This window comes from Schistocerca nitens, chromosome 1 (genome assembly GCF_023898315.1).
Source record: "Schistocerca nitens isolate TAMUIC-IGC-003100 chromosome 1, iqSchNite1.1, whole genome shotgun sequence".
Taxonomy (NCBI): domain Eukaryota; kingdom Metazoa; phylum Arthropoda; class Insecta; order Orthoptera; family Acrididae; genus Schistocerca; species Schistocerca nitens.
Genome location: NC_064614.1, coordinates 817,292,662 through 817,319,984, shown reverse-complemented (window position 1 = coordinate 817,319,984; position 27,323 = coordinate 817,292,662). Strand labels below are relative to the sequence as shown.

The following is a 27,323-nucleotide window of genomic DNA, read 5'->3' as shown; positions in this document are numbered from 1 at the left end:
TAGGTTACTTCCTGGAATTTGGCAAGAAGCAGCTTTCACAGTGCAAGGAAAAGGAAAAATCCTAAATTGTTAATTTGCAATTATATCATACAAAAATATTTTAGTCATTTGTTATTCAGTTGTCTGTCTGAATTGTCAGACTTCAATGTCTTGAAATCCCTGGAGCTGATATCTTGCTAGTATCAATGTTACTAATGACCAAAAATACTCGAGAGTCTCGATTTCCAAGATGCATGAGGTGTCTTTGTATGTAATTTTGTACAGGACCCTCAGTGCACGAGCCCTACTTACACCTGGTCAATTTCTTGTTTTTCTTCCTGTTGATTCATATTTGTTGCTCGAATTTTCTTATGTCTTATATAGGTTATGCTGTTGAAGAGATGAAGGATATAAGATGCAGTAGTTATTCAGAGATGAAGAGACCTGCGCAGGATATAGTGGCGTGGAGTGCTGCATCAAATCAAACTTCAGTCTGAAGATGACAATAACAACAACATTGTTAACGCGATGACTGTCACTGTTTAAATAGCCTGCTAAGCATTGCCTATTACGTTAGTTTTAAAAAAAATGAGAGTCTCTGTAATGTCATTACATAATATAGGTAGAATAAGGCATAATAGATACACTCAATTGTTTTTTTTACATGTCATTCACATTTGAAAAAACACTGAAGCTGATGATATTTACAACCTTCCATCACAAACTCATTGACAGAGTTAATAAGTGTGCTGTCAGCCATATGACTAGTGACACACTTAGATTTCAAATTGGTATGGTAAGCACAGACTCACTAGGTATATAGCAAGGTATTGAAAGTGATCCATCCTTCACAAATTAGAAGTCATTGTAAGAGAAAAACAGTTGCTTGCAATGAAAAATAGTTGCTTATGTGCTACACTTTCTTCTGTTAACATCTTGTTCTCTCTGATGTTTCTGTGGAAACGATACTGTACACAAACAGTACTGATGTGGAGAAAAAGAAAACAGAACTATCAAAGAAGTGTTTAATACCATACATAACTGAGTCATATATACCATCCTTCTCAGTGATTTACAAAATTAATTCTACTACCACCACATGCTAAAAAATGCCTTATTACAAAAGTAAACAAAAGTAGGGTGAGTCATTATAATGAAGTTGTGATGCACACAAGAAAGACCCTGTGTATGGTAATAATCTAGATTATGCTTTTAGGCGAAATATATGTTAATAGTTTTAACCTCGCTAGGGATGTCAATGAACTACTTTTACCTGTAGTAGATACACCTAGAAAAAAAAGAGAGGTTGACATGGTACACCAAGCAATAACAGAAAAGCGTTTGTGAAATTTGAAGGCTTTTTTTGCTTGGCTTGGACAATCAATTATACAACATTAAAGTAATTTAAGGGCATTGAGTAATAAATAAATTTAAAGTACATGTATAAATGTAGTTACAGTAATCCCAAGAGTGTCAGTAGTGTATGTATGGTCTTGCTTTATTTATTTTGCCCGAAAAGCTTTAGTATCGTAATATGTGTCTGAATATTTAATACACGATCATAGTTGATGTAACTGCGTAACAACAAACGTTAACTAGTGTTTAATCACGAGTCTACATCTACATCGGGATCACACACATGTGTTACAAAAACAGCAATGGTATGCTTTCTTTCTGTCAGGCGAAAGCTATTAAGCACAACCGAAATGTAACTGGTTCCATATTTTTCACCTTAACAGCAGTTATACTCGCAGTTTCTTTTGTGCATGTAGGTAACTGATAGATGAAACTAAGGATAAGTACTTACACGAATTTTACGGTTATGAATATACAGTAACATTCACTTGAGCATAGAGTTCCATGTCAAGCGTTCATCTCTCGTGTCAGCCAGAACTGTACTGCAAAAACTCAGCCATGCGTTTTACTGGCGCGAGACACCTCCTAGCTACGGCGAAACTATTATTGTATGTCTCTGGGTATGGTAGAGCAATATCTTTGCGCTGAAGTAAAGTTTCCTTGGTCGTCTGCAGCGGTCGTAAGTGTTTCGCTTCGCATTGTTGTTGATTTGTTTCTTAATGAGTTTGTTGTAACCTTCAGGTATGCATTATAATCCCAAAAAAACGTGTTTAAGATATTTTACGTAATATTGCTTAGATAGTTTGCTTCATGTTGTACCAGTTTCACTTATCTTATTGAATGTTACACTCTTTAGCCTGTTAATTTGGGAATGGGAAACACTGTAACAGCCGCCCAGGTGGCGGCTTCCCAAATAACTGGTCCATACGACACAAAGGGTTCAGTACAGTCAGATGGTTTCAATAAATCTGCAAGGATGTATGGCAATCCGCCGGCAGGCTGCCCCATGCACAAGGAAGAAGAAGCAAAGGTATGTAGTACTGCCATGCTACCCTGCGTTCATTATCAGGTAATTTAAAGCTGTCACTGAAATGTCGTATGTGTGTTTCAGGCAACTATATCTGAGTGCCCCGTGAATCATGGCGATTTCGATAACACTGTCAACCCACTGAACATGGTGAGTACACAAAAAGGATAGTGAGGGTTGTGGCATGCAACATTACCATCCCCACCTAGATCATTAAGTACGTCTCAATTTGATATTCTATGCGCTACAGGTTTCACAAGGAATGTGTTTCAGATTTGTTCCTGCCTTTCCTTTTTTTTTTTTTTTTTTTTTTTTTTTTTTTTTTTTTTTTTTTTTCATTACGTCATTTAACCACTAGTCCTTGTATTATACTTTACGTTCCAAATATTATGTGTGATATACCGTTTATTATCTGTTGCGCCAGTCAGTGTGCATTGTGGAAGAATAAGTTTGCTTTGTCGTGACATACACAGTAATTGGTATTTACATTGTTCGTGTTGATCTGTTGTAGTTATTTGTGCTTGCTCGCTCTCCTCTTCCTGGTAATTTACTCATTGTCCAGTTCATTTAATTCTGTAATGGTACCACCTGTGGTCTACTTGCTTGGAATGTAGGATATGGTGGAAGTAGGATGACCTTGGACCGGTTCGGTTTCTTCGTGTTTCTTGCTCTTATTTGGGTAGGAAGCAATACAGCATGCTGTAGCAAGGTATGAATTGTGATTGCTGCATTGGCTCCACGGCTCTGCCTACCCTGTAAATATGATGCGAGTCGTTTTTCCCCCACATCTTTCCTTTGCTAGCAGCAGCCTACGTGCTAGATGGCAGTCACATGCTTACACTCCCACATCCATCAAGTTCCAAGTGGCATTATGTGCGTAGTACATGAGTATGCTATGAATTTACATCTGGGGATAAAACTCAATTTCTTGTTTATCATACTCTTAATTTCATTTTTGTGCTTGTAATTAATTTTGTATCCCCGCTAGTCTACCAAATGATAAACTCCTCTGAAGGAACGTAGTAGAATTCATTTCTTGTTACTTAAAGTACTGTGGAGTATCATACACATGTCAGTTTTACCACCATTGTAGTGTTCCAGCAGCTCCTGTTTGCGTGTTGTTTATAGCATATTCAGTAACGTCTGTATTGTACTTCACACTTAAAGATGAAATGAAATGTCGTGTGGCTAGGGCCTCCCGTCGGGTAGACCGGTCGCCTGGTGCAGGTCTTTCGAATTGACGCCACTTAGGCGACCTGCGCGTCGATGGGGATGAAATGATGATGATTAGGACAACACAACACCCAGTCCCTGAGCGGAGAAAATCTCCGACCCAGCCGGGAATCGAACCCGGGACATTAGGATTAACATTCCGTCACGCTGACCACTCAGCTACCGGGGCCGCAGCTTCTGTTTGCGTGTTGCTTATAGCATATTCAGTAACGTCTGTATTATACTTCACACTCAAAGATAACTTATCTAGGCTATTGTAGTTGGCAAACACCTCATGTAACCTCAGGGCTGTGCAGTCAAAGCTGGTTATATTATAATTAAAATTACTTTGTGATTGACATTTCAGTGAGTTGAGTGCAATGGGCCATCCACCATCCATGATGCTTATTGTGTTGTCTGTTTCATAGATATGTGCATTGCCATGTGAAGCTTGGCTGGCTGCACGCTTGCAACACTGCCCCTCATCGCTTTCTCTGCAACCTGTCAGTCACTAAATAATTGTGTTTGGAATATAATACTTTCACTTTAATAATGAAGTATTTGATGCAATTATATATGGTAAAGAAAATCATCCAATATGAGGAGAGGGGAAGATGCAGCTTTAGGGGACTAACTCAAGTATTCACAATAAGACTGTCACCTTCCAACTTCACCTAGACATCAGGCTATTTTACAATTAAGTCTGTCACAACAACTTGCATTTAAAAATAACCAATAGTTGTCAGTGTTCTGTTATCTTTCTGTTTGCGCACTAAGAGGTGCATTAAAGGTCTAAGGCCTCCGATTTTTTTTCTAATTAACTACTCACCTGAGATCGATGAAACTGGTGTTACTTCTCGACGTAATCGCCCTGCAGACGTACACATTTTTCACAGCGCTGACACCATGATTCCATGGCAGCGGCGAAGGCTTCTTTAGGAGTCTGTTTTGACCACTGGAAAATCGCTGAGGCAATAGCAGCACGGCTGGTGAATGTGCGGCCACGGAGAGTGTCTTTCATTGTTGGAAAAAGCCAAAAGTCACTAGGAGCCAGGTCAGGTGAGTAGGGGGCATGAGGAATCACTTCAGAGTTGTTATCACAAAGAAACTGTTGCGTAACATTAGCTCGATGTGCGGGTGCATTTTCTTGGTGAAACAGCACACGCGCAGCCCTTCCCGGACGTTTTTGTTGCAGTGCAGGAAGGAATTTGTTCTTCAAAACATTTTCGTAGGATGCACCTGTTACCGTAGTGCCCTTTGGAACGCAATGGGTAAGGATTACGCCCTCGCTGTCCCAGAACATGGACACCATCATTTTTTCAGCACTGGCGGTTACCTGATATTTTTTTGGTGGCGGTGAATCTGTGTGCTTCCATTGAGCTGACTGGCGCTTTGTTTCTGGATTGAAAAATGGCATCCACGTCTCATCCATTGTCACAACCGACGAAAAGAAACTCCCATTCATGCTGTTGTTGTGCGTCAACATTGCTTGGCAACATGCCACACAGGCAGCCATGTGGTCGTCCTTCAGCATTTGTGGCACCCACCTGGATTACACTTTTCGCATTTTCAGGTCGTCATGCAGGATTGTGTGCACAGAAATGCCAACTCTGGAGGCGATCTGTTCAACAGTCATTCAGTGATCCCGCAAAACAATTCTCTCCACTTTCTCGATCATGTCGTCAGACTGGCTTGTGCGAGCCCAAGGTTGTTTCGGTTTGTTGTCACACGATGTTCTGCCTTCATTAAACTGTCGCACCCACGAACGCACTTTCGACACATCCATCACCACATGTCTCCTTCAACTGTCGATGAATTTCAATTGGTTTCACACCACGCAAATTCAGAAAACGAATGATTGCACGCTGTTCAAGTAAGGAAAACGTCGCCATTTTAAGTATTAAAAACAGTTCTCATTCTCGCCGCTGGCGGTAAAATTCCATCTGCCGGACGGTGTTGCCATCTCTGGGACGTATTGACAATGAACGTGGCCTCATTTTAAAACAATGCGCATGTTTCTATGTCTTTCCAGTCCGGAGAAAAAAAAATCGGAGGCCTTAGAACTTGAATGCACCTCGTATGAAGTCACAAATTACATCATTGGATTGAGAGAGATGAAGCTGACATCTGGTGTTGGTAGATTCAGTCAACCCATTCCTGTTCGGGTGTTACTACGAGGGTGACTCAGATGAAAATCTTAAATTTTTTTTAAAAATATTATTTATTGTGCAGAAGTGGTACAAAGCTGTATCACTTTTCAACATAATCTCCCCCAGGCTCAATGCAAGTCCTCCAGCACTTACAAAGTGCATAAATTCCTTTAGAAAAAAATTTTTTTTTGGTAGTCTGCGCAGCCACTCGTGCGCTGCATGGCATACGTCTTCATCAGAACGGAACTTCTTTCCTCCCATTGCATCTTTGAGTGGTCCAAACATATGGAAATCACTTGGGGCAAGGTCTGGTGAGTATAGTGGATGAGGAAGGCACTCAAAATGTGGGTCTGTGATTTTTGCAACTGTTGTACGGGCAGTGTGGGGCCTTGCATTGTCATGTTGCAAAAGGACACCTACTGACAGCAAACCACATTGCTTTGATTTGATTGCAGGCTGCATATTATTTTTTAGGAGATCTGTGTATGATCCACTGGTGACAGTGGTCCCTCGAGGCATGTAATACTCCAAAATGACGCCTTTTTTTGTCCTGAAAGAGAGTCAGCATAACCTTCCCTGCTGATGATTCTGTTCGAAACTTCTTTGGTTTTGGTGATGTGGAATGGCGCCATTCCTTGCTCGCTATCTTCGTTTCTGGTTGGTGGAAGTGAACCCAGATTTCGTCCCCAGTAACGATTCTTGCAAGGAAGCCATCACCTTCTCGTTCAAAGCGCTGGAGAAGTTCTTCACAAGCATCAACACGTCGTTCTCTCATTTTGGGAGTCAGCTGCCGTGGCACCCATCTTGCAGACACTTTGTGAAACTGGAGCACATCATGCACAATGGCGTGTGCTGACCCATGATTAATCTGTAAACATGCTCCAATGTCGTTCAGTGTCACTCAGCAGTTTTCCTGCAATGTTCTGTGGAGTCACAACTCATTGTGCCTGACATGGACGAGGAGCATCTTCCACTAAAGTCACACCATTTGCGAACTTCCTACTCCATTCGTAAACTTGCTGCTGTGACAAACATTCATCACCGTACTGAACCTTCATTCGTCAATGAATTTCAATAGGTTTTACACCTTCATTATGCAAAAAACGAATAACAGAATGCTGTTCTTCCCTGGTGCAAGTCGCAAATGGGGCGGCCATCTTTATACTGATATTGTGACAGTATGTGTGCATCTGCACTATGCTGCCACATACAGGCCATTCTGCATGCTGTTTGTAGCACGCTTACCAACTTAACAGGATAAAGGCACGATGTTTCGATTTGTTATTACAAATTTGTTTTTGTTTGACTCACCCTCGTATTTTTAATATAAGAGGCCTTGAAGCTAAAGGAAATTAATGACTGATTTAATGCTCAGAATACAAACTTATTAGTGTGAGTTCTCAATACTATGCTTTGTTAGACTTGTTAGTATTGTGAGGGAATTATTATCAGTCGACATAAAACTTTGCCGTGTATGGTACCATGTCATAATATATGAAGCTACTGCCCAGAAGAAGACCGCTTCAACTGTGGCTGAAACATTGTTTGTTTTTCTCCAGCAGCAGTAGTTTTATACGTTATGATGCGGTACCATACCCAGAAAACTCTTATGTCGACTGACTCTGGCCGCGGAAGCCTATGCAATTATATGAATTATCAGTTGGTTTTAATATTCTGACCCCGTGCCAAAAAGGAGCTACACAGATCTTTAAGTCAGACTTGCAGTGTTAGAAGTTTTACTGCTAATGTTTTCTGACACCATATCATACTGTCTGAGGAAAAAAAAGAAGACTATTTTAAATACAGTATGATGCCATTATTGTGTGGTAAATGTGCAACATTTGTGATCTGAAATTGAGATCTTTTTTTTCCACTGTTGATTAGGGATGCCAACTATCAAGAAACCCTGGGCTAGACTTCAACTTCTTGATGATGATAGGGAATGGAGAAAATGCTGATAGCTTACTGCAAATATAATAATATAATGACTTTGTTGTACCTATAATTTCTAAACATGTCAAAATTTATTTGTAATGCTGCGTGAACACAAGAATAAAAAATAAAGTTGTCTTTTTTTCATTCTTATTTGTAATGTGTGAATTTGCCATTTAAACACAAAATTAATTTCTAAGTGAACATTTACAAGCAATATAAAACATTTACAAGCAATATAATAAGTTAAATTCAAAGTTCAGATAAAAGAGTGAGATAAAAAAATCTCGAAGAAAATGACCAACAGTAACATCATCACTGTATTTTTCAGTGCATATTTGATGTTGCTCTTTGCTGCTTTCAGCGGTCCATCACTGTCCCTCTTCCTTTCAGGAAATTCAAGAATTTGCCACGACTTTCAGAAAAGTTCTTTTACTTGAAGTTTTATTTTTGCTAAGGCCATGATACCCGTCATACTGAGGATATGAGTTATTGATAAGAAATGAAAATACCTGTGATATAAGACTAATCAGTTGGGAGTGGGAGACGCCAATTGTGGTTTGCTGCTTCGAGAAATCTACCCTAATCTGGCCTCCTGCTCTACTTTTAACAAGTCCAGCATATTCATTCCGAAAATGACAGAGTCCATTGTATAACTGATACTCCTCCAGGCTGAGATTCAGTTTGTTGGTAACCTGGAAAACATAATGCCATTACAGATGAAAATCTTGTTCTTTAAGTGAAAAACGTGTATGCAGATTCAACATATTGTTCTCAGAAGAGTAACTTCGGGAAAATTAATCAATGCAGTGTGACAAGAAAGATTGTGCATCATTTTCAAAACTCGGCCTCTGTGATTTTGATAGTTCTTCCAGAATTTCGTAAACTTCCGTTTCCAAGAATTTACTTTGTTTCCTTCTCTGTAGTTTGCTCTTATGGTCCATTATTATTCTGTCCAGCTCAACAGAAGTAACTGAGTTGTTTTCTGATTCATGTTTCAGGTAGGGGCAAAATGTGCTGCAGAAAACTTGGGTAGCTTTCAGGAAGTGAATGTTCAGTATCTTCAGCATCATGCTCCCCATATGATGTCACAAACTGCCAAATCAATCTTGAACAATCTTCCTCACCCTTTGAATAAAATATGGCTTTATAGCATGCCAGCAGTAAACAATTCTGTCAACTGCAGGAAGAAGCGAGTGCCATATTGCAAGGACACGCCGTACTGTTTCCTTAAATTGTATCTCTACAAACTGTGAAAATTCTGTGACTGAACATTTGATGCAGAGAAACCAGATTCCTTGTAGATTTTGAGAACTGTTGCCTCTGCACTAGAATGAAATTTTTATGACCATGTGTTGCAGTATTATGACAGTTGCAGTTTGCTCTCAAAATGGATAGATTTTAATTTTTCAGTTAGACAAGAACCAAATTGTTTTTCCTGTATTTCATTGGAACATTGTCAGCACTGTATGCACTTACTGGATTCAGGTGAAAGCCTTTAGATACTGTAACATTCTTTATTGCATGCAAAATGTCTTTGTCGGTTTTTTGGAGTCTTCATAGAAACATGGCAGTCTCTGAATAAGGAAAAAAATTTGTATTTTCCCAGTTCCTAGCATCCGAAGACCTCGTATGACTACATCTTGACTGTAAAGTCCAAGTACATTTATCCATTGCCTTAGTTATTTCACATGAAATTTTAGATGCACTACTATTCTCTGGAAATTAGGCATGACACAATTTCATTTGGCAGTGCAATGACTTGTAACAAACCATGTTTTACAATTATAAACAAATGCAACTTTTGCATATATCATGGCATCTTCTCCAGGCATATGTTTCTTCCCAAAAAATTTTGCAGTTGTTTTATTTTTACAATACTGCTGTTTTGCCAGAATGTGTTTTTGCATCATCTGATGATCCAGAAAGAAAGGAGACCTTATAAGTAAGGTTAATTTTCAGAGACTCCACCAGATTTTGCTGGTCAAATTGACAATCCTCCTTAGTCAAATGTCTCAACAGAACAGCCTTAACATACTACGTGCTAGAGTACACTCAAACTGAATTTACAAAAAAAAAATTCTTTGTTTGCGTAGACCAATACACACTACCATGTAATACAGAGAAAGAAGATCAGTTTGACCTCCTTTAACTATTTGGAGATTTTAATGTTTTACACAGTAATTGTCTCAGCCATTTTTATGAAGTACTCAGCCAGTCACATTATCAACATCATTTATCACCTAAATGAAAAATCAACAGTGCACTACTGGCTAAACTTCACTATGGGCTGTCCGTGCACTGCTTGTTTGCATATGGAGCGGATGTTGGAAATGCCTTTGCTTGTCAGGCTGGTGGCACTCAGTTACAGGATAATATGTAGTAGCCAATGATGAGCTGTACAAGGCGAGCTACTCACATTATTTCGTTACCTACTGCTTTGGCCACATATTACCATTTCTGATATGCAGGATGTTCAATTTATTTCATGACTGCATGCCAGAGGCTATGTTTGCCGTCCACTGGAGCCACACAGGCAAGTAAAATGGGTCCCATGTCTTCCTAATGAGGCAGCACTACGTGCCTTTTTGGCCAGTGTTATTCCAATGGTGAAACAGACATCATGAGTATAACAGTCTGCGAATGCAACAATGGCAAGACCAAGTTACTCCATTCCAGAACAAATGTCTATGTTTCGTATGTGCTTGCAGAGTCCACTCATATTGTCCAGAGATTGTTCAAGCAGAAGTTTCCAGGTGTTTAGTCATGATGCTTTCCCCAAATTAGTGAACAAATTTTGTGGAACAGTAAGTGTACATGACAAAAAGCATAAATGAGGACATACAGTGCTCACAGAAGCTCATTTCAGAGACATTGCACCATACATGGAAAATTCTTGTAAAATGTCTCAGACATCTTTCACAGTGAATGCAAATTTCTTGCACCTCTCTACAAAGTGTGCTAAGTTAATTGGGCTAAGGCCTTACAAAGTAACAGTGGAGCAAGAACTTACGCCTAGTGATAGTGCATGCAGGGTTATGTTTGCTATTGAGTTTTGAGAAGTGCATGATGGTGAACTGGATCCTCATTCTATTTTCAGAAGATGCTTGGTTCTGTTTTCATAGGTATGTTAATCCTCAAAACTGTCAACTCTGAAGCTGTGGGACATGGCATCTGATCCGTTAGTCAATGGAGTGCTCGTTGCCCACCATCTACTGTGCCGTGCATGTGCTCAGCTGATAAATGGAACAGTATGTGTATCTGTATAAAGATTCCTTCTGGGTATTTCTGTAGTTAATGTGTACATGACTTTTATGATTTTGATTTGAAACTAGCAAACCTGGCAATGCTTCACAATTGCTAAATATGTGTGGGTATTAAATATACATAGTAAACTCCCCCTGCCCCCCGTGCTATTGAATTTCTTCAAACTACCATCAATCAATTCAATTTTCTGAGTCAGTGCCAGTGTCATAAGCACATTTGTTACTGTGAGAAAGTTTTTTCAAAACAACTGTAGTGAAGGCAGTTTTGCACAGAAATTTTCTCTTCCATTTTGTAAAGCAGTAAACCATTTCCATAGAAAGAATAGTTAGATAGTTAGAGATTGAACTTTGCAAATTTATTTGAAATCTTGTGGTAGATCATCAAAGAATGTCGTTAATGATGTCAAATTAAGGACCATTCAGCCACTCCGGGATCAGAAAGAGCTGGTAGTTGAGAAGGGTCAGGTCTAGTGAATAGGGGGATAAGTGTGTCAAATTGGAAATTCAGGGCAAACACAACTGGGGATGTGTGTGAAGGTGCATTGTCTTACAATTACAGGATCATTTGGTCAACTTACCATTGTTTTTCATCTTAATTGCTGGCTGAGGTGGCTAGTGTAGTGTTGTCTAGTTATACCGCATTCCTGAGGTAGGTGGTCTGCTTTTTGATATGGTCTTCTTCCTAGAAAGTGGACATTCTGAATGTTTCGTCCTGTTCATAGTTACAGAACTTCTTTGGTTGTGGGACCAACTATAGTGCCATTCCTTTGACTGATCATCAGCTTTTTCATCAAAATGTGGAGTCAGAATTCACCCTCTGTCACTAACCTAGCAAAAAAATCCTTTGTAACATTGAAATGCTCCCAAATATCTCTGAGTGTCACAGGTTGTGGCTTATTTGGTTCGCTGTTCAAACATTTTGGCATCTGCTTTACAGAAAGCTTTCTAATGTCTAGACCATTGGTAATAGTGAAACTAGTATGCTCCCAGGAGGTATCTAGTATGTCATCTTCCTTTTGGTGGTTATTTGCAGGTCCTCAAAACTCATCAGTCTTGAAATGAGACACTCAGTTTTTGCCAGTGCTGTTGGAAGAACACTTCTGTCCAAGTGTTTTTGATATCCCACTGTGCATGTTCTATACAGGTTTTTCTTGGAGAAACAAAAACTTTGACACCCTGTAACTACATAGATATGATGCTTAAGTTTATGGCATCTCATGTTCTACTTGAGATAAGAGGTAGTTATGAGAATAAGGGACATGTGATATTTGTGCAGTTACACATAATAAGACATCAATGTTTCATATAATACCAAATTCAATTTTGGTTCAAAGTGGAAGGGAACAAAGCTAGAGACTTTTCATTGTGTGCGCCGTCCCTTTCAAAATTTGATATTAGTCTTGTTGGATATAATACGTTTATTCATTCATCATGTTTTCTCGATCCCATGTAAAAGGAGAACCTTCAGGAATGTGAAACAAATAAAGGTATTTGACTTCTTTTGACATGTGCTGCAGAATACAAGCACTGGTATGGGGAAAGACAAAGAGTTAACATTATAGATTATGTATTCAGTATGTGACAGACATCTATCTGCTTGTTAGTGCTTCTTGTTCTCATCTTAGTGAATTCTGTTTGTAAATTTTAATAGAGATATTTTGGACTGTTTGTTGTTTTTTGAGATCTTAACTCCCATTTAAAAAATCTTTCTAGGATAGTCTTTAATAAATTATTAGTTGCTTGTCCCATCAGAAAGTCTCTTACTTATAAATCTGTTCAGAAGGGAAACATGCTGTATAGATTTAGGTTCCCATGTTATTCTTTGTATTAGTGAATAAAAAATGTTGTATTTTATAAAAAGTTGAGAAATGCAATGTGGGTCAACATATTGAGGCTAAACACACAGTAGAATATTACTGAATGTCTAAGCACATTAGTGTGTGTTTGTTTACAGCATATATAAATTGTTAAAACAGTTAAATAATGCTGTCCACCTGGCTTTTTAATATTTTCAGATGCCCGCACCAAATCAGCATCCAGCACCAGATCAGCCATTCCTGCTTTCAACACAGAGACAGACTTCATCTATACCTAAAGCAGGCTCTGAAAATGAATATTGGGTCTATCCATCAGCCCAGGTATTTGCTCTCTATTTCTCTTAAGGTACTCTATATAATTACAGTGAAACCCCCTTTTAACAAATCTCTGAGGATCAAAAAATTTTCCCCTTAAATAGGGGTTTAGCCAGAATGTAAATTAGAACTTCTTAGGTGATGTAAATGTTATTTTCCACGAGCTCTCATGCATTGGAAACTAGACTGTAGCTTAGTGTGGACTCAGTGGATTTCCACATTTAAATTGCCATGTAAAGCCACACACACACACACACACACACACACACACACACACACACGGCTACTGTCTCTGGCCGCTGGGAGCTGACAGTGAACCATGCCTGTGACTACTGAGATATGTAACAATCTGGGATGGATGGTGGGGCAAGGTGAAGGCTTGGGATGAGTAATGGGAGAGGTAGCAGATAAGGAGTGGGAGATGATGTACTGCTTGTGGGAGCCTGCAGGGACACCGTGGAGAAGAGTGGGCTGCCAGATGCAGAGTAGAGGGAGGCTGTTTATGGAAGGGAAGGGGGATGAGTGAAGGGAGACATGTAAGGGGGGGGGGATGTAGGTTTGTTGGTGGACTATTTAATGCTAGAAAGGAAGCAGGGAACGGAATAGGTAGGGAGAGGACAGGGGCTAGCGAAGTTTGAGGCCAGGGAGACTATGAGAAAAAAAAGAATGTTGTAGGCTAAGTTCCCATCAGTGCAATTCCGGAAAGTCAGTGCTTTCAAGAAGGATCCAGATGGCACAGACTATGAAGCAGTCATTGAAGTGAAGCACATCATGTTGTGCATTATGTTTAGCAACTGGGAGGTCTAGCTGTGGCCATTCATGCAGACAAACAGCTTGTTAAACGTCATACTCACATAGAAAGCAGCACTGTGGTTGCAGCTTACTTTGTAGATCACATGACAGCTTTCACAGATAGCCCTACCTTTGATAGGATAGGAGATGTCTTTGACAGGAATGGAGTAGCTGATAAGATGTGTGGGGACAGTAGTGGGTAGGATATTCCTTTCAGTGTTCGGCAAGAGGTATAAAAATCCTGGCAGAGAATGTGATTCAGTTGCTCCAGTCATAGGTGGTACTGAGTCACCAGAGGCATTCTCCTTTGTTGCTGGACAGTGATTATTTGGTAGGTAGCTGGAGAGACAAGGCAAGGGAGATCTTTTTTCTGGAAAAGGTTGAGGGGGTAATTTCGGTCTGTGAAGGCCTCGTTGAGACTCCTAGTACATTTGGAGAGGTACTACTCATCATTGCAGGTCAGATGAGTACACATGCCTAGGCTATGTGGAAGGGATTCGTTAGTATGGAATGAATGGAAGCTATTGAGGTGGAGGTATTGTTGGTGATTGTAGGTGTGATATGGAAGGAGGTAGCTTTCCTTGAGGTGATGGGGGTCAACATTGGAGGTGGCTTGTTGGCCTGAGGAGGACCATATGAAATGAATGGGAGAGAAGGTGTAAAGGTGTTGAGGGTCTGGAGGAATGTGGATAGGATGTCCTCACACTCAGTCCAGGTCATGAAGATGTCATTATTGAAACTGTATCAGGGGATGGGATTGTACATGGCTAGGCAGGATTCCTGTAGATGTGCATGAATAGGTTGGTATAGGAAAGTACCATGTGGTTGCCCATTGGTGTTCCACGGATTTGTTTGTAGGTGATGCCTTCAAAAGGAGAAATAATTGTGCGTGAGGATATAGTTGGTCATGGTGACGAGGAAGGTGGTAGGTTTGGAGTCAGTTCGGTGTTGATAAAGGTAAAGTTCAGTAGTGGCAAGGCCATGGACATTCGGAATGTGCGAGGTAGCATTAACAGTGACAAGCAGAGTGCCAGGTAGTAAAGGAAGAACAACTGTGGAAAGTTGTTGAAGGAAACTGTTGGTGTCTTATACAGAAGGGTAGGCTATGGGTAATAGGCTGAAGGCGTTTATCCATGTCAGCAGAGATTCTCTCAATGGTCACCCAGTAAACAGCCACAATAAAGCATCCTTCAGGAAACATGTAGAAGTTGGAGTGTGGGGAATGGTTGGGCTGGGAATGAGAGTGAGGGGAGTGGAAAGAGATTAGATTGATTTGATTCAGTTTTTGTTCCATAGACTACCACCCCCACCCCCACCCCCCACCCCAAAAAAAAAGAGATGATTCTCGTGGGTGTGGAACATATCAGGTGGTATATAACATTAAAACATTTGGATATAATACTTAATACCCTGATCATTTGTCAGGAGATTGTCGAAATAGGTGAACACAATGCGGTAAACTGGAACAGCTAATATTTACAGAATTAACACGCTGTCAGAATCAAACATTGTTATGTACTATTAATAAATTTATCATACACAAAATATCTAATGTTGACCGTAGTGACAAAGTGTTGTCAAAACTGAAATCTAACAGACATTTTTACTTAAGTTGGCTTAACAATCTCTGTTAAGATATTCATCTGTAGAGTAGAAGGAGTTGCCTATCAAAAAGTCTTTCAAACTCTGTTTGCACTGTGCTTAATCTGAAACCTAGTTTTTAATGGTTGCTAGCAATTTATTGAAATTGTGTGTTACTGAATATTGGACCCCTTTTCGGACCAAGGTAAGTGATTTTAGGTCTTCATGTAGATTGTGCATTTTCAGCTTCTCGCGGCGTCATGAATAATCCATTAAATTTCGGGCATGCAGCTGTGCAAATAAAATTTCCTCCACTGATATTTCGGCTGCGTATCGTCCGGCCATCCTCAGAGTGAGTCACAAGACTGATGAGAAGATGCCAAGCACGGCCTTATATGCTCCACTGTGGTGGTACTACGCATGCGGGTCACAGCTGCTGGTCGGCGGCAGAGACATACGCTTAAACATGCGCCGCCTGTGGCGAAGGCGTACAGACATTTGATTCTCTTATCGATGTATGATCATCGGCGGTGACATGACGACGACTTCTCTGCAGTTTAATTACTCCAAGAGCCGGAATCCATGCTTTGTCCAAATTAAAATCATTATCTCTATTTATTAGATTGTCAGCTAATCTAATTTCTATAGCTTCCTTGAAGACAATCCCAAAAGGAAGGGGTGGATGTTAAAATCTTCACATCACTGTAATCAATGGAATGCCCTGTATCAATACAATGTTCAGCCACAGCTGACTTGTCTGGCTGTAATAAGCGTGTGTATCTTAGATGCTCCACACACCTCTCATGAGCGGTGCGTGTAGTTTGACCTATGTATGACAATTTCCACAAGGAATCTGTTACACACCCACTTTACGAAGCTGTGAATCATCCTTTACAGAGCCGAGTAAAGCTGTAATCTTCGTGGGGGACCGGAAGATCACCTTAACACAGTGTTTCTCAAGAATACGACCTATCTTCGAGGAAAGAGCACCCACATAGGGCAAAAATGCACTAGATCTGAAGGAATTACTATGTTCTTCCCCATCACATATTTGATTGTAACTTACAGACCAGAGTTGTGCAGAGTTGCTGGTTATGCTTTTGTTAGTACAGTGACCAGGTAGCTACAGTTTCCTTTTGTTCTACTACAGATATGTGATTATTGAATTTAATTTATGCTGTGAATTTCAGAACTCATTGAATATTTTGAAGTATCTCATCCTCAGCTTTGAAAACTAAACAACATTACTGCATGAACCCGCAAGACAAATACACCGAAGAATCTTATTGAGTGAATTTACTGCAGTTAATGCTGATATTCAGGGCACTGTAGCAGATGAGATGCGATCATATGACAAAGTTCCTCCTCTATTTTGACTTACTAATTGCATTTCAAGCTATTGGATGCCTGCATGCAGCAAAGTATGCAGGACTCCCTTCTCTGCATGCAAAGGCATTGGATTTACATGCCACCCAGCTGTCTCTTAGGCAGGACAAAGCTGCCAGATGTAGTATCGGAAGGTTGTGGGGGGAGGAGGCAAATGCGGAGTGGAAAAAGAGAGGAAGAGGAGCAGAGAGGGTGGTATGTTCACAGAGAGCAGTGCTCAATGAGGGTGAGTGGACGTGGATTGGGAGGATATAGTAGAAGAGAGGATGGAGAAGCTGTTGAGTGGAGGGTATGGGGACAGAAGATTATCGTAAGTTTAGTCCAGGATAATTTCAGGACTGGAGAATGTGTTGTCAGGATGAGCCTCATCTCCAAAGTTTAGAAAAGCTGATGGTGGAAGGGAGGATACTGATAGTCCAGGTTATGAAGCAGCCATTGTAGCCTAGCATGGTATGTTCAACTGCATGTTGTGCCACAAGGCTTGTCCACTTTGCTCTTGGCTACAGTTTGACGATGGCCATTCTTCCATGTGAACATTTGTTTGGTAGTGATAGTTTTATAAAAGGCTGTGCAATGATTGCAGCCGAGCTGGTATATGACATGTCTGCTTTCACATGAGGCCCGGCCCGGAAGGGCTAGGATAAGCTTGTGACGACTGGTATAGGAAGTGCTTGCTGGGTGGACTGGACAGGTCTTGCCCCTGGGTCTTCCACAGGGATGTTGGGTCGGTGATGGAGTACTGCTTTTGGGGAGGGGGGGGGGGAGAGGAGAATCTTGGGTAATATGTCTCATTTCAGCACATGATGATAGATTATCAAAGCCACGATTAACCCCCACCACCAGCTTTTCTGAACTACACAGATATGAGTTATCTGTACAACAGATTCTGTGCTCATGAAAATCTTGGCCTCAACCTGCGATAACCTACTGTCCCCATACTCAACAGTTTCTGCCTGCTTCATTCTATCACCTCATTCCGATTCACGTCTCATCACACTTATTGTGCGGAGCTCTCTCTGCTCCTCCTTCTCTCCTTTCCCATTCCCCATTCTGGTCCTCCCCACAGCCTCTCGATACTGTGCCTGGCTGGTTTGTCATGCCACTTTCTAGTTCTTGCATATTCCATCAGACAACACTTACTCTGCTATCCCTCCCCTTCCCTGCACCACCCCAGACTGCTGCTCTCTTTCAACACTTACAGTCTGCCCAGTGTGGCCAGTGATTGTGTGTGTGTGTGTGTGTGTGTGTGTGTGTGTGTGTGTGTGTGTGTCAGCTTGTGTGAATTCCTTTCTTTTTCAAATAAGCTATGGCTGGAGATTTTGTGTGAAACAGTCTTTTTGTTGTGCCTGTCAGCAACTGAATGTGTCATCTTTATAGTGAAAAGCAATGTATTTATAGTGAGAAGTAATGTATCATTTTCATAATTTTTGAATATTGTAACAAGATATGCTGTTTCACCTAACCCACTAGTGAATAAGATGTCCTGTAACAGAGGGAGGAAGAATATATGGTGGTGCAGCTAATTACTATGTGGCCACTAAAACTCACAGCTCCATATCATGATGTACCTATAGATTCCTTCTCCAGTGCGAGGGCCTGTTGTTACAACTTGTCCATGGTAACTTGATATTACTGGTGTTACCTGAAATGGAGCAAATGAGCACTAGTTGAAAGATATCCATTTGTCTCAGAGTGCTGCCATCACTAAGCTGCAGACATACTTTCTTCATTTTTTAAAATATGAATTTTATACGCACTCCAGCATCAATCAGTTGTTGCTTTAATCTAACTGTTTGTAGCTGGCTTTGAAGTTTTAACTAGGTATGAATAATTGAATACTGTTGGCAAAACTATTATTCTGGTTGAATTTGTGTCTTATATGTTAATGGAGGAATGTACCTTGCTTTACAGATGTTTTGGAATGCTATGCTGCGCAAAGGATGGCGATGGAGAGAAGAGGATATCTCGGAGAAAGATATGAATGATATTATTCGTATCCACAATGCCAATAATGAACATGCTTGGCTGGAAGTTTTGAAGTGGGAAGCTCTGCATGCTCATGAATGTGGTAAACCAAAGTTAAAGAGCTTTGGTGGGCGAGCCAAAGATTACTCTCCACGTGCTCGTATACGAAGCTGGCTTGGGTAATAATTTTTTTAAACATGTCTTATGTTAACTGTGTACATAATTAATAATAAGCACAATGTAGATGGTCAATATTACTGTAGGAAAACATTGCACAATATTGCTGTAGTTCTCTATAGACTCATCAATAAAAATGTGCAATATTTAGACTGGTTCAAAATAGTGGGTATTGAGATGTTGCCAAAATTTGAACAAAGCTCCAGGACCCAATCGAATTCCTACCAGATTCTGTACCGTATTTGTGGCTGTCACTTCCTGTTCTAACTATAATATACTGCAGATCCACTGAACAAAAAACGGTCACAACTGACTAAGTGAAGAGTTGTAGAAGTGCTCCACAAAATTACCATCAAAGTTCCTCAACATCCATTTTCTTGCAGAATTTCATAACATATTCTGATCGCAAATGTAGTGAGGTCTCTTGAAGACAGTGATGTCCTTCATGCAATAGCATGAATTTAGAAAACACCGATCAGCCAATTTTCACCTTTCTCAGAACATCCTGAAAGCCATTGATCCCATAGAGCAGCCAGTTAGATGCAGTATTTCTTGAATTCCAAAAAGAATTTGACCCACACTTACATTTACTATTGAAAGTACAATTGTATAGGGCATCAAGCAAAATTTGTGACTGGTTTGGAGATTTCTTGGTAAGGAGGATGCAGCATGCATTATGGGATGGAGGGTCATCAGCTTATGTAGAAGTAACTTCAGGTGCACGCAAGGGAAGTGTTTTGGAACCCTTACTGTTCATGTCATAAAGTAATGACCTTGAAGACAATGTTAATAGTAACCTTGGACTTTCTCCAGGTGATGTCATTTGTAATGAAGTACTGTCTGAAAAAGACTGCACAAGTTTTCAGTCAGGTCTTAATTTCAAAGTGATGCAAAGATGGACAACTTGCTTGAGATGTTCAAAAATGTAAAATAGTGCACTTCACAAAACTAAAAAAATGATGCATGTAAGACTACAATCTCGAGTCACAATCGAAATCGATCAACGTGTACAAATACCTCGGTGTAACAATTTGTAGGGGTATGAAATTGAATGATCTCATAGGCTCGGTTGTAGATAAATCAGGTGACAGGCTTGGGTTCGTTGGTACAGAGTAATGTAGTCAGTCTACAAAGGAGATGACTTACAAAATCCTCTTGCAACCCATCCTATAATATTACTCACCTGTCTGGAGCCTTACAAATAAGACTGAAAGAGGACATTCTATGTATACCAAGAAGGGTATAGCTCATTTACAAGAAGAAATACAATGTTGTTTGGGGTCACTACTGGATTTTAGCAAGTACTGCAGTAATATTGTACAGTATTTATTATAAAAAAATAAGTGTAATCTGTGTAGATTTTAAGTTGCAAATTCAAATTTATTTCATGCTTCTTGTTTCAGTATGTGTAAATTGTAACATCCCACCCTCTTCAATTAATAGCCCTAGCAATAATTTGATAATTATGTGATACATGTGTTTTTCAAATGTGTACAACAACTAATGCACTATTGAGCAACCAAAGATGCTTAATTTGAATGTGTATTTATTGCTCTAGAAGCCAACAATATTTCAGGGGAATTGTTTTAATTCCTCCCACAGTCAGATATCACATTTCTAATCTATATAAATAACCACATACACTGTATGTGAATACATAAACTTCATTGTATGTATTGGATTTATTTCCTCAATACATTATGCTGGTTTCTTATACATATCTTGAATTTATTTACTGTTCCTGCTGGATGCAGCACAAGCGACAGAAACAGTTTGTTTGTAAAATACATTATGGCATCTGACTTAATATGACCAGAGTTACTTTTCCCCTGTTCTTTATTAGAGAAATCTGGCTGTGTGAAGGAATAAATTATTTTGCATGCCTCTTGCTACATGACTATAGACAATCACTTCATTTTTGCTTTGCCACAAATAAACAGCCAACTGAGAAATACAGCTTGTACTGCATGAAAGTATGCCCTGTTGCTCCCTATTTAATTTTTGCTTTGTGACAGAGTATTCAGTTGCTCTTGTTGTATAAGCAGTCGTTCCGTGGTGGTGGTGGCACACCTTAGCCTTACCCAATTTAAAGCTGTATTAAATGCCATGCAGCAATGTATTGGTGAGTAACTCTTCCCTTTTGTAATTTAAAGTAACTTTACATAGTTTTTTTGTAATATTCTGTTATTTCATGTGAATGTATGCTTTCCCGGCGTATACAGCTGGCGAAGAGCTCTCGGGCTTCCAGCCGGGTGGCGGTGTCTTCAAACTGCAACGTCGCAGTTTGAAGACACCGCCACCCGGCTGGAAGCCCGAGAACTCTTCGCCATTCTGTTCTTTTGTTGCCACATGTGGGATAACAACAGATGTGTAACGAGTCTCTAGTCAGAGTTACTAGTGACAAAAGAATGGCCAGTTTGTTACAATATTCCTATATCATGATATATATACAATTTTTGACAAGGTGTTCTTTAAAATATATTCTTTCCTTTTGGTAATCATGTCTGAAATGCAAATCTGACTGCATATACTTTCTTTATTAAATTTAAACTCTCATAAAGCTATTGGATTTTATCTGAGAAAAAGCTATTATTTTTTTGGTGCTCATTAAAGTGATGTTACTGTTATCTCTAATAGATGGTTTCAGTTTTCAGAGTCATTCTACTTTATTGACAGATCAAACTTTGAGATAAAAAGATTAGAACTTTCATTTGTCAATGCTGTAAGGCAGATTGTTAACCTGCTACTTCTCCGAATTGTAGGTTACAAAGAAGAGCGGAAACTTGATCCAGCTCATCATGAGAAAAGTGACTAATAACTGTGTACTTTGAGTTTTAATGTTCCAGCTGAGACCATTCATAGACGTAGAGAATTCAACTAAGAGTATTTAATGTTTAAGGGATAAGATAGCCCGTCAGCAGTTATCAGGTGACTCATCAGTAGCCCTTGTTGCAATAATAGATATGCTCTTGGACAGTGGAAAGTCCAGGTAGGAGTATCAACAACGTTATGAAAAGGATAGATTCGGTGGCTACTCACAATAAAGATGACACATTGAGTTGCAGGCAGGTAAAACAAAAAGACTATTATACATTGAGCTGTCAGCCAGAGTCTCTTTCAGAAAGGAAAACACACATTCACAGAAGCAAGCACTGAAGAAGGCTTCAGCTGAAACCTCAATGAGTAACAGTCACTTTTTTGTGCCTGTGTGCAATTCAGCATGTCATCTTTATGGTAACTAGCAATCTCTCCATTTCATAATATTGTAGATATGCTATTGAGTCTTATCGCAAGCAGTCACTGCAGCTACACAAAATCCTTTCTCACAATTAATCTCTGACACCTCTCACCTCTGCGCAGGCGAAACTAGTTCATACTGGTAATCTAATCGGAGATCCTGCTGATCAAAAATCTGTTCTCTGTACACTACTATTGATTCAGGTTGAGTTGGTCAAACTTAAATAACCGTTTCATGACCACTAGAGGTTTCCTCAATCTAATTTCCCTAACTGCATGTAAGTTTATTTACAACTCTATAAATTAGCTGAATATTCCAATTAATGGTACAGCGTTAAATTTTTTGTCTCGTGTACTTCCTTGACCTGGCATGAACTCCTCTACTAGTGTTTTTAGAAACACTCTAAAGTTGATTCATTCACCAGGTCTGGGCTCTGGGCCAAATTCTCTACACTAGTGCCAATTTATTTATTTAATGATATGGCTAGGGCTCCTGTCGGGCTGGCCGTTCGCCAGGTGCCAGTCTTTCAATTTGATGCCACTTCGGCGACCTGCCGTCGATGAGGATGATAGGATGATGATGATGATGATGATGATGATGATGACAGCACAACACCCAGTCCCTGGGTGGAGAAAATTCCCCGATCCAACCGTGAATCGAACCCGGGCCCAGTGGAGTGACAAGCCGTGCAGTAAGCCGTGCAGTCACGCTGACCATTCAGCTACCGGGGGCGGACACTAGTGTCAATAATCTCATACTAAAAACTTAGGAACCATTGAAGACTGACAGACAGCGTTATTCATATTTTTTAATAATAATATTGTTGCAAATGGCCTTTACAGAATCATGCAGTGGCCTGCTGCTATGCTGCAGTAGTTCCTTCACAGCCACGGAGCGTTCACACCGCTAGCTACCATCAGCATCTTACAGCTTCTCCCTCCTTTATTGTATGTTTACAACACATTTTATATATGTCTACAACACATTTTATACAGAAGTCGTACAGATAAATAAATGATCATGTTGTGTATAGCTAGCATTGTGTCTGCTGTTTCACTGGTGCAGCTTGTACTGTCTGCACAACTCTTTATTTTAAATCAGATTTTTATGTTATTCACAAATTACAACTCCTAAACTTTTCATGCTAATTAAGGCCATGGTCTTTCCCGAATGTATGTCTGACTGAGAAGTGATTCTGGTCGCTAGAGTTGTAGGTTTTCTTTAATCGTGCGTTTTGCATTCTTATGGTGATATTTCCATAGAATCTTTCATTCTCTAACACGTATTTCTTTATATTTATCCAAGAAGTGAAATACCAATTGTCATAGATTTCGCTGTAAAATGTTCATAATGAAATATTTCATGAAGCATTTCAACCTCCTTAGGGTTAAATGTTGAAAAATATTGAAACATGTATTTTTTTTTTTTTTTTTTTTTTTTTACTAGTAACTGAGAAGTCAAATACCAGCTTTCATAGATGTGATACTTCAGTGGTTCTTTATTATTCATTTACTTTCAGAATAATTTTCACCCACTGTTTCATCCCCATAGGGGCTAAATGTTCAAAAATGCTGAAACACTTGTCTCTATTTCTGACCAAGAAACCAAATACCACTTTTCGTAGGTACAGCTTCAAAATTACCTAAATAGCATTAATTTTCAAAATATCTTCAGCCCCTGTTTCAACCCCTTGAGGGTGAATTTCCAAAAATCTCTCCTTAAATGATGGCTACGGCATAAGATCAATGTCATCTGCAAATTTCAAGTTCCTATCCTTAGTGGTTTGGGCTGAATGATGGTGAGTCAGTGAGTGAGTGAGTGAGTGAGTGTCAGTTAGTCAGGACATTGCCTATTATATATAGAGATTAGCCACTTGCTGTTGCACTGTAACTAATGTTGTATGACATATTTCCTCATGACAGCAGCCATGCCACTTTGGCATGTCACAGAATTCAGTGCAATAGAATGCTCAAATAAATTTACAAAAATCAATTTTAATTGGAAAGGACTTCGTAGATTAGGTCAGAACACCACTAAATGATAAGAATTTAAAAATCACTTTTATGTTTCCCTAGACATATGTTTATCGATTATAACAGAGCACTCATATTAGCGATCTATCTAGTTACATTCTTAATATGAATTACAATACTGACCTATATTTTGGAAAGAATAGAAGATAAATTCTATTTATGTCTACCACTTTCACTACCAAACAAAATATGTTTACATAGATAAAACATGTACTGCTATCAAATGGCTGCTTTTCAAAACTAGTACATCCCCAGGCTCATTGAAATACTCTGTGCCTATCTGATAGATTACAGTTCTTGTTTCTATTACATTGCTATTACAGAAGCCAGCTGCTTCTGCGGCAAAAACACTAGGCTACATTTCTTGTCAAACATGTGAACTTACTGGACTCAAGACAGACTAGTGAAAGAAATGAGGATGGTTTTTCATGCAGTAGTGTCAGTAAATTCTTCTTGACGTAATGTTGCCAGTTCCTTTCTATTTTCCAGTGATGTGTTGGCTCCTTTGTGATGCTTGTGCTATGCTCAAATGTAGTCAGTGTGTACCAGATGCCGCTTTGATTGTCCTGGTCCACCTGCTGTCATATATGCGCTCTTGTGCTTCTGCTGTGTGCCATTTTTCCTCAATTACTTTTTGTGAAACATAACAAATTAAACTCTTTTTTACTACACTATGGTATTACAAAGACATCCAAATTACTTTTAAGCTGAAAAAAAAAAACAAATATACTCATTTTTACAGTGCAAACTATTATTTTGTAGCATGATAGATCAGTGTGAAGCCTTGTGACTGATGCTCCCAAAATAGGATGTTACTAGGCTTCCATTAGAAACGGAACAAATACAACTGCATTTGGTGTGAAGGGCTGCTTGTTAAATTTTCATAGAGGTATGACAGAGCCATTAAAACAGAAAAAAGCCGCCTAGCAATGTTAAAGAATGACCCTTTATTCTTTGGCCATTACAATTTGACACCCCACTGAAGAAAATAGTTTAAATATGAATAATGAGTCCACACAGCCCATTATAGACTTCATTTATTTTTATTTCATTGCATTCCCTTTTCAGTTTATTTATTCCTTGTGCTCTCTTTGTTTTAGGTATGAGCTTCCTTTTGACCGACATGACTGGATTGTTGATCGCTGTGGAAAAGAAGTCCGATATGTTATAGATTATTATGATGGTGGGTCTGTCAATCCAAAGGATTATACATTTGCTCTCCTTGATGTCCGTCCTGCAATGGACTCGTGGGAGAACATCTGGGATCGTATGAGGGTGGCGTACTGGCGATGGATGTATAGCAGTGAAGAAACTGTCACTGAAGGGGCGTCCAAAGTTGGAAACTGATGTTAGTTAAAGAGCGTTCAGTGATTTAGTATAAACTGTCTGTACACTTGTACTTACTAACTGTTAGTCAGTTTTGTGTGTTTGAACAGCACTCAACTGGCGTCATAGGTATTTTGCCACTGGCAGACACAAACAGTATTCGTTGTGGATTAATATTTTGCAGTTATGGGTCACACATTTTTCTGATTTATTCTTTAATGTAGCAATGGATCTTTTTACAGTAAATTCATTAGTTGACAATTTTATATAAAATGATGGTTTTTTATCAACATTATTTATTCTACTGGACCCACTTGATGCTGTTCTCATTGTTTAAAATAAATTGTTCTAACTGGATTATGATAACACAGCTAAAATAACTGAACAGAACTGCATAATGTTACGAACATATTGCAATGAGAATCTCCATGACTCTTAGGGCTCAGTTAACTAATAAGATAACTGAAAAGGAGACAAAAAGGACTTTAGCAAAATACATACTATAAACTAGGTGTTTGTATGATTGAATGTATGTCACGAGAGAGAGAGAGAGAGAGAGAGAGAGAGAGAGAGAGAGAGAGATTAATGTTTATCAAAGAATTACAATGACTTTATTCATGTAGGTGATAAAGTTTGTATTTCATTCAAAATAAACATGTTTGTTTTCATGTTAAAATTTTGCAACACCTGAATTTTTAAGTTTATATAGAGTTTAATGTTGTTTCTGGCAAATGAAATTAAATTGTGGTATTGTAAGAAAATGACTGTGGTTACAGTTAAATATAACATGCAAGTGTATTCTCTGAATCATAAATGCTGTTAATTACTATGTTCTGTCACTTCTGTGAATGGATACATTGTTATTTAAGCAACAGCTTGAGTAACACTTTGTTGGTTCTCTTTTGTGTGACCCCCTTACAGGTCAGTCATAAATGATTCTGTGGTGTCTGCGCCTGGTTTATAAGCCATCTCAATTATTCCATTTCTAGTCTTGTACAATTATAATCAGTGGCATAACTTTTCAAATAAAAAGTACAGTAATCATTTGTATGTCTTTCCAATAACTCCTAAGTGCTGCCTTACAAAACAGATTTCCCAATACAAGCACAAAATGCAGTGTTTCCAAATTCCATCAAGACAACTAGATTCATACAAGAGCTTCACTATATAAGGATGATTGAAAAGTTCTCGGCCATTTCCAGAAATCGCAGCACTACACGTGTGATTTCCCCCCCCCCCCCCTTACGTTGGTACACATATTACCTAGTCGATGCCACATAAAATTGCAAGACATTCCAGGTAGTAGTTGACTGTAGGCAGTTATTTGAATCAGTTGTGGTGCGCATGGTGTTGAAAATGGAAAAAAAAAAAAAAAAAATTGAGTACCTTGCAGTGATCAGATTCACTGTAAAAGGAGGTTTAATACTGAATTAAATCCATTTGTGATTTGTCAATATGTATGTCAGCTCTTCACCTTCAGTTTCTGCCGTGAAGAAATGGCAGCCGAGTTTAAAACATGGCAGTAAAAGCATCAAAGATGATCCATGAAAAGAACGTTCACAAGTTTAAGCATAGCAGAAATCATTGACAAAATCTATGATATGATTTTGGAAGATTGGCGTATAAAGGTGCGTGAAATTGCGAATTCTCCAAGAATGTGAAAGGAACGTGCTAGTCACATCTTGCACCAGGAACTGAACATGAGAAAGCTTTGTGCAAGATGGGTGTCATGTCTACTCCCTATGGATTACATATGCATTCGTACAACACT

At 39.3% G+C, this 27,323-nt stretch overlaps 1 protein-coding gene across 2 annotated transcripts; it reads left to right on the top strand.

The window, feature by feature from the left end:
- Positions 1-1,934: 1,934 nt before the first annotated feature.
- On the top strand, positions 1,935-26,598 carry LOC126262628 (holocytochrome c-type synthase). 2 transcript variants are annotated; one of them, XM_049959389.1, is made up of 6 exons: positions 1,935-2,014; positions 2,192-2,365; positions 2,447-2,512; positions 12,938-13,060; positions 18,725-18,957; positions 25,327-26,598. In XM_049959389.1, the coding sequence occupies exons 1-6, from the start codon at positions 1,946-1,948 to the stop codon at positions 25,571-25,573; spliced, it is 912 nt and encodes a 303-aa protein (XP_049815346.1). In that variant the 5' UTR covers positions 1,935-1,945; the 3' UTR covers positions 25,574-26,598. The 2 variants fall into 2 exon arrangements, with proteins under 2 accessions (XP_049815346.1, XP_049815355.1); XM_049959398.1 differs by having other exon boundaries at positions 1,944-2,076.
- Positions 26,599-27,323: the final 725 nt, after the last annotated feature.

Bases quoted from the DNA above. Each gene is read 5' to 3' on its own strand.
- LOC126262628 (XM_049959389.1), top strand. From the start codon at position 1,946: ATGTCTCTGGGTATGGTAGAGCAATATCTTTGCGCTGAAGTAAAGTTT. The intron at 2,015-2,191 runs GTAAGTGTTTCG...TACACTCTTTAG, and splicing joins CTTGGTCGTCTGCAGCGGTC to CCTGTTAATTTGGGAATGGG. The intron at 2,513-12,937 runs GTGAGTACACAA...TAATATTTTCAG, and splicing joins CTGTCAACCCACTGAACATG to ATGCCCGCACCAAATCAGCA.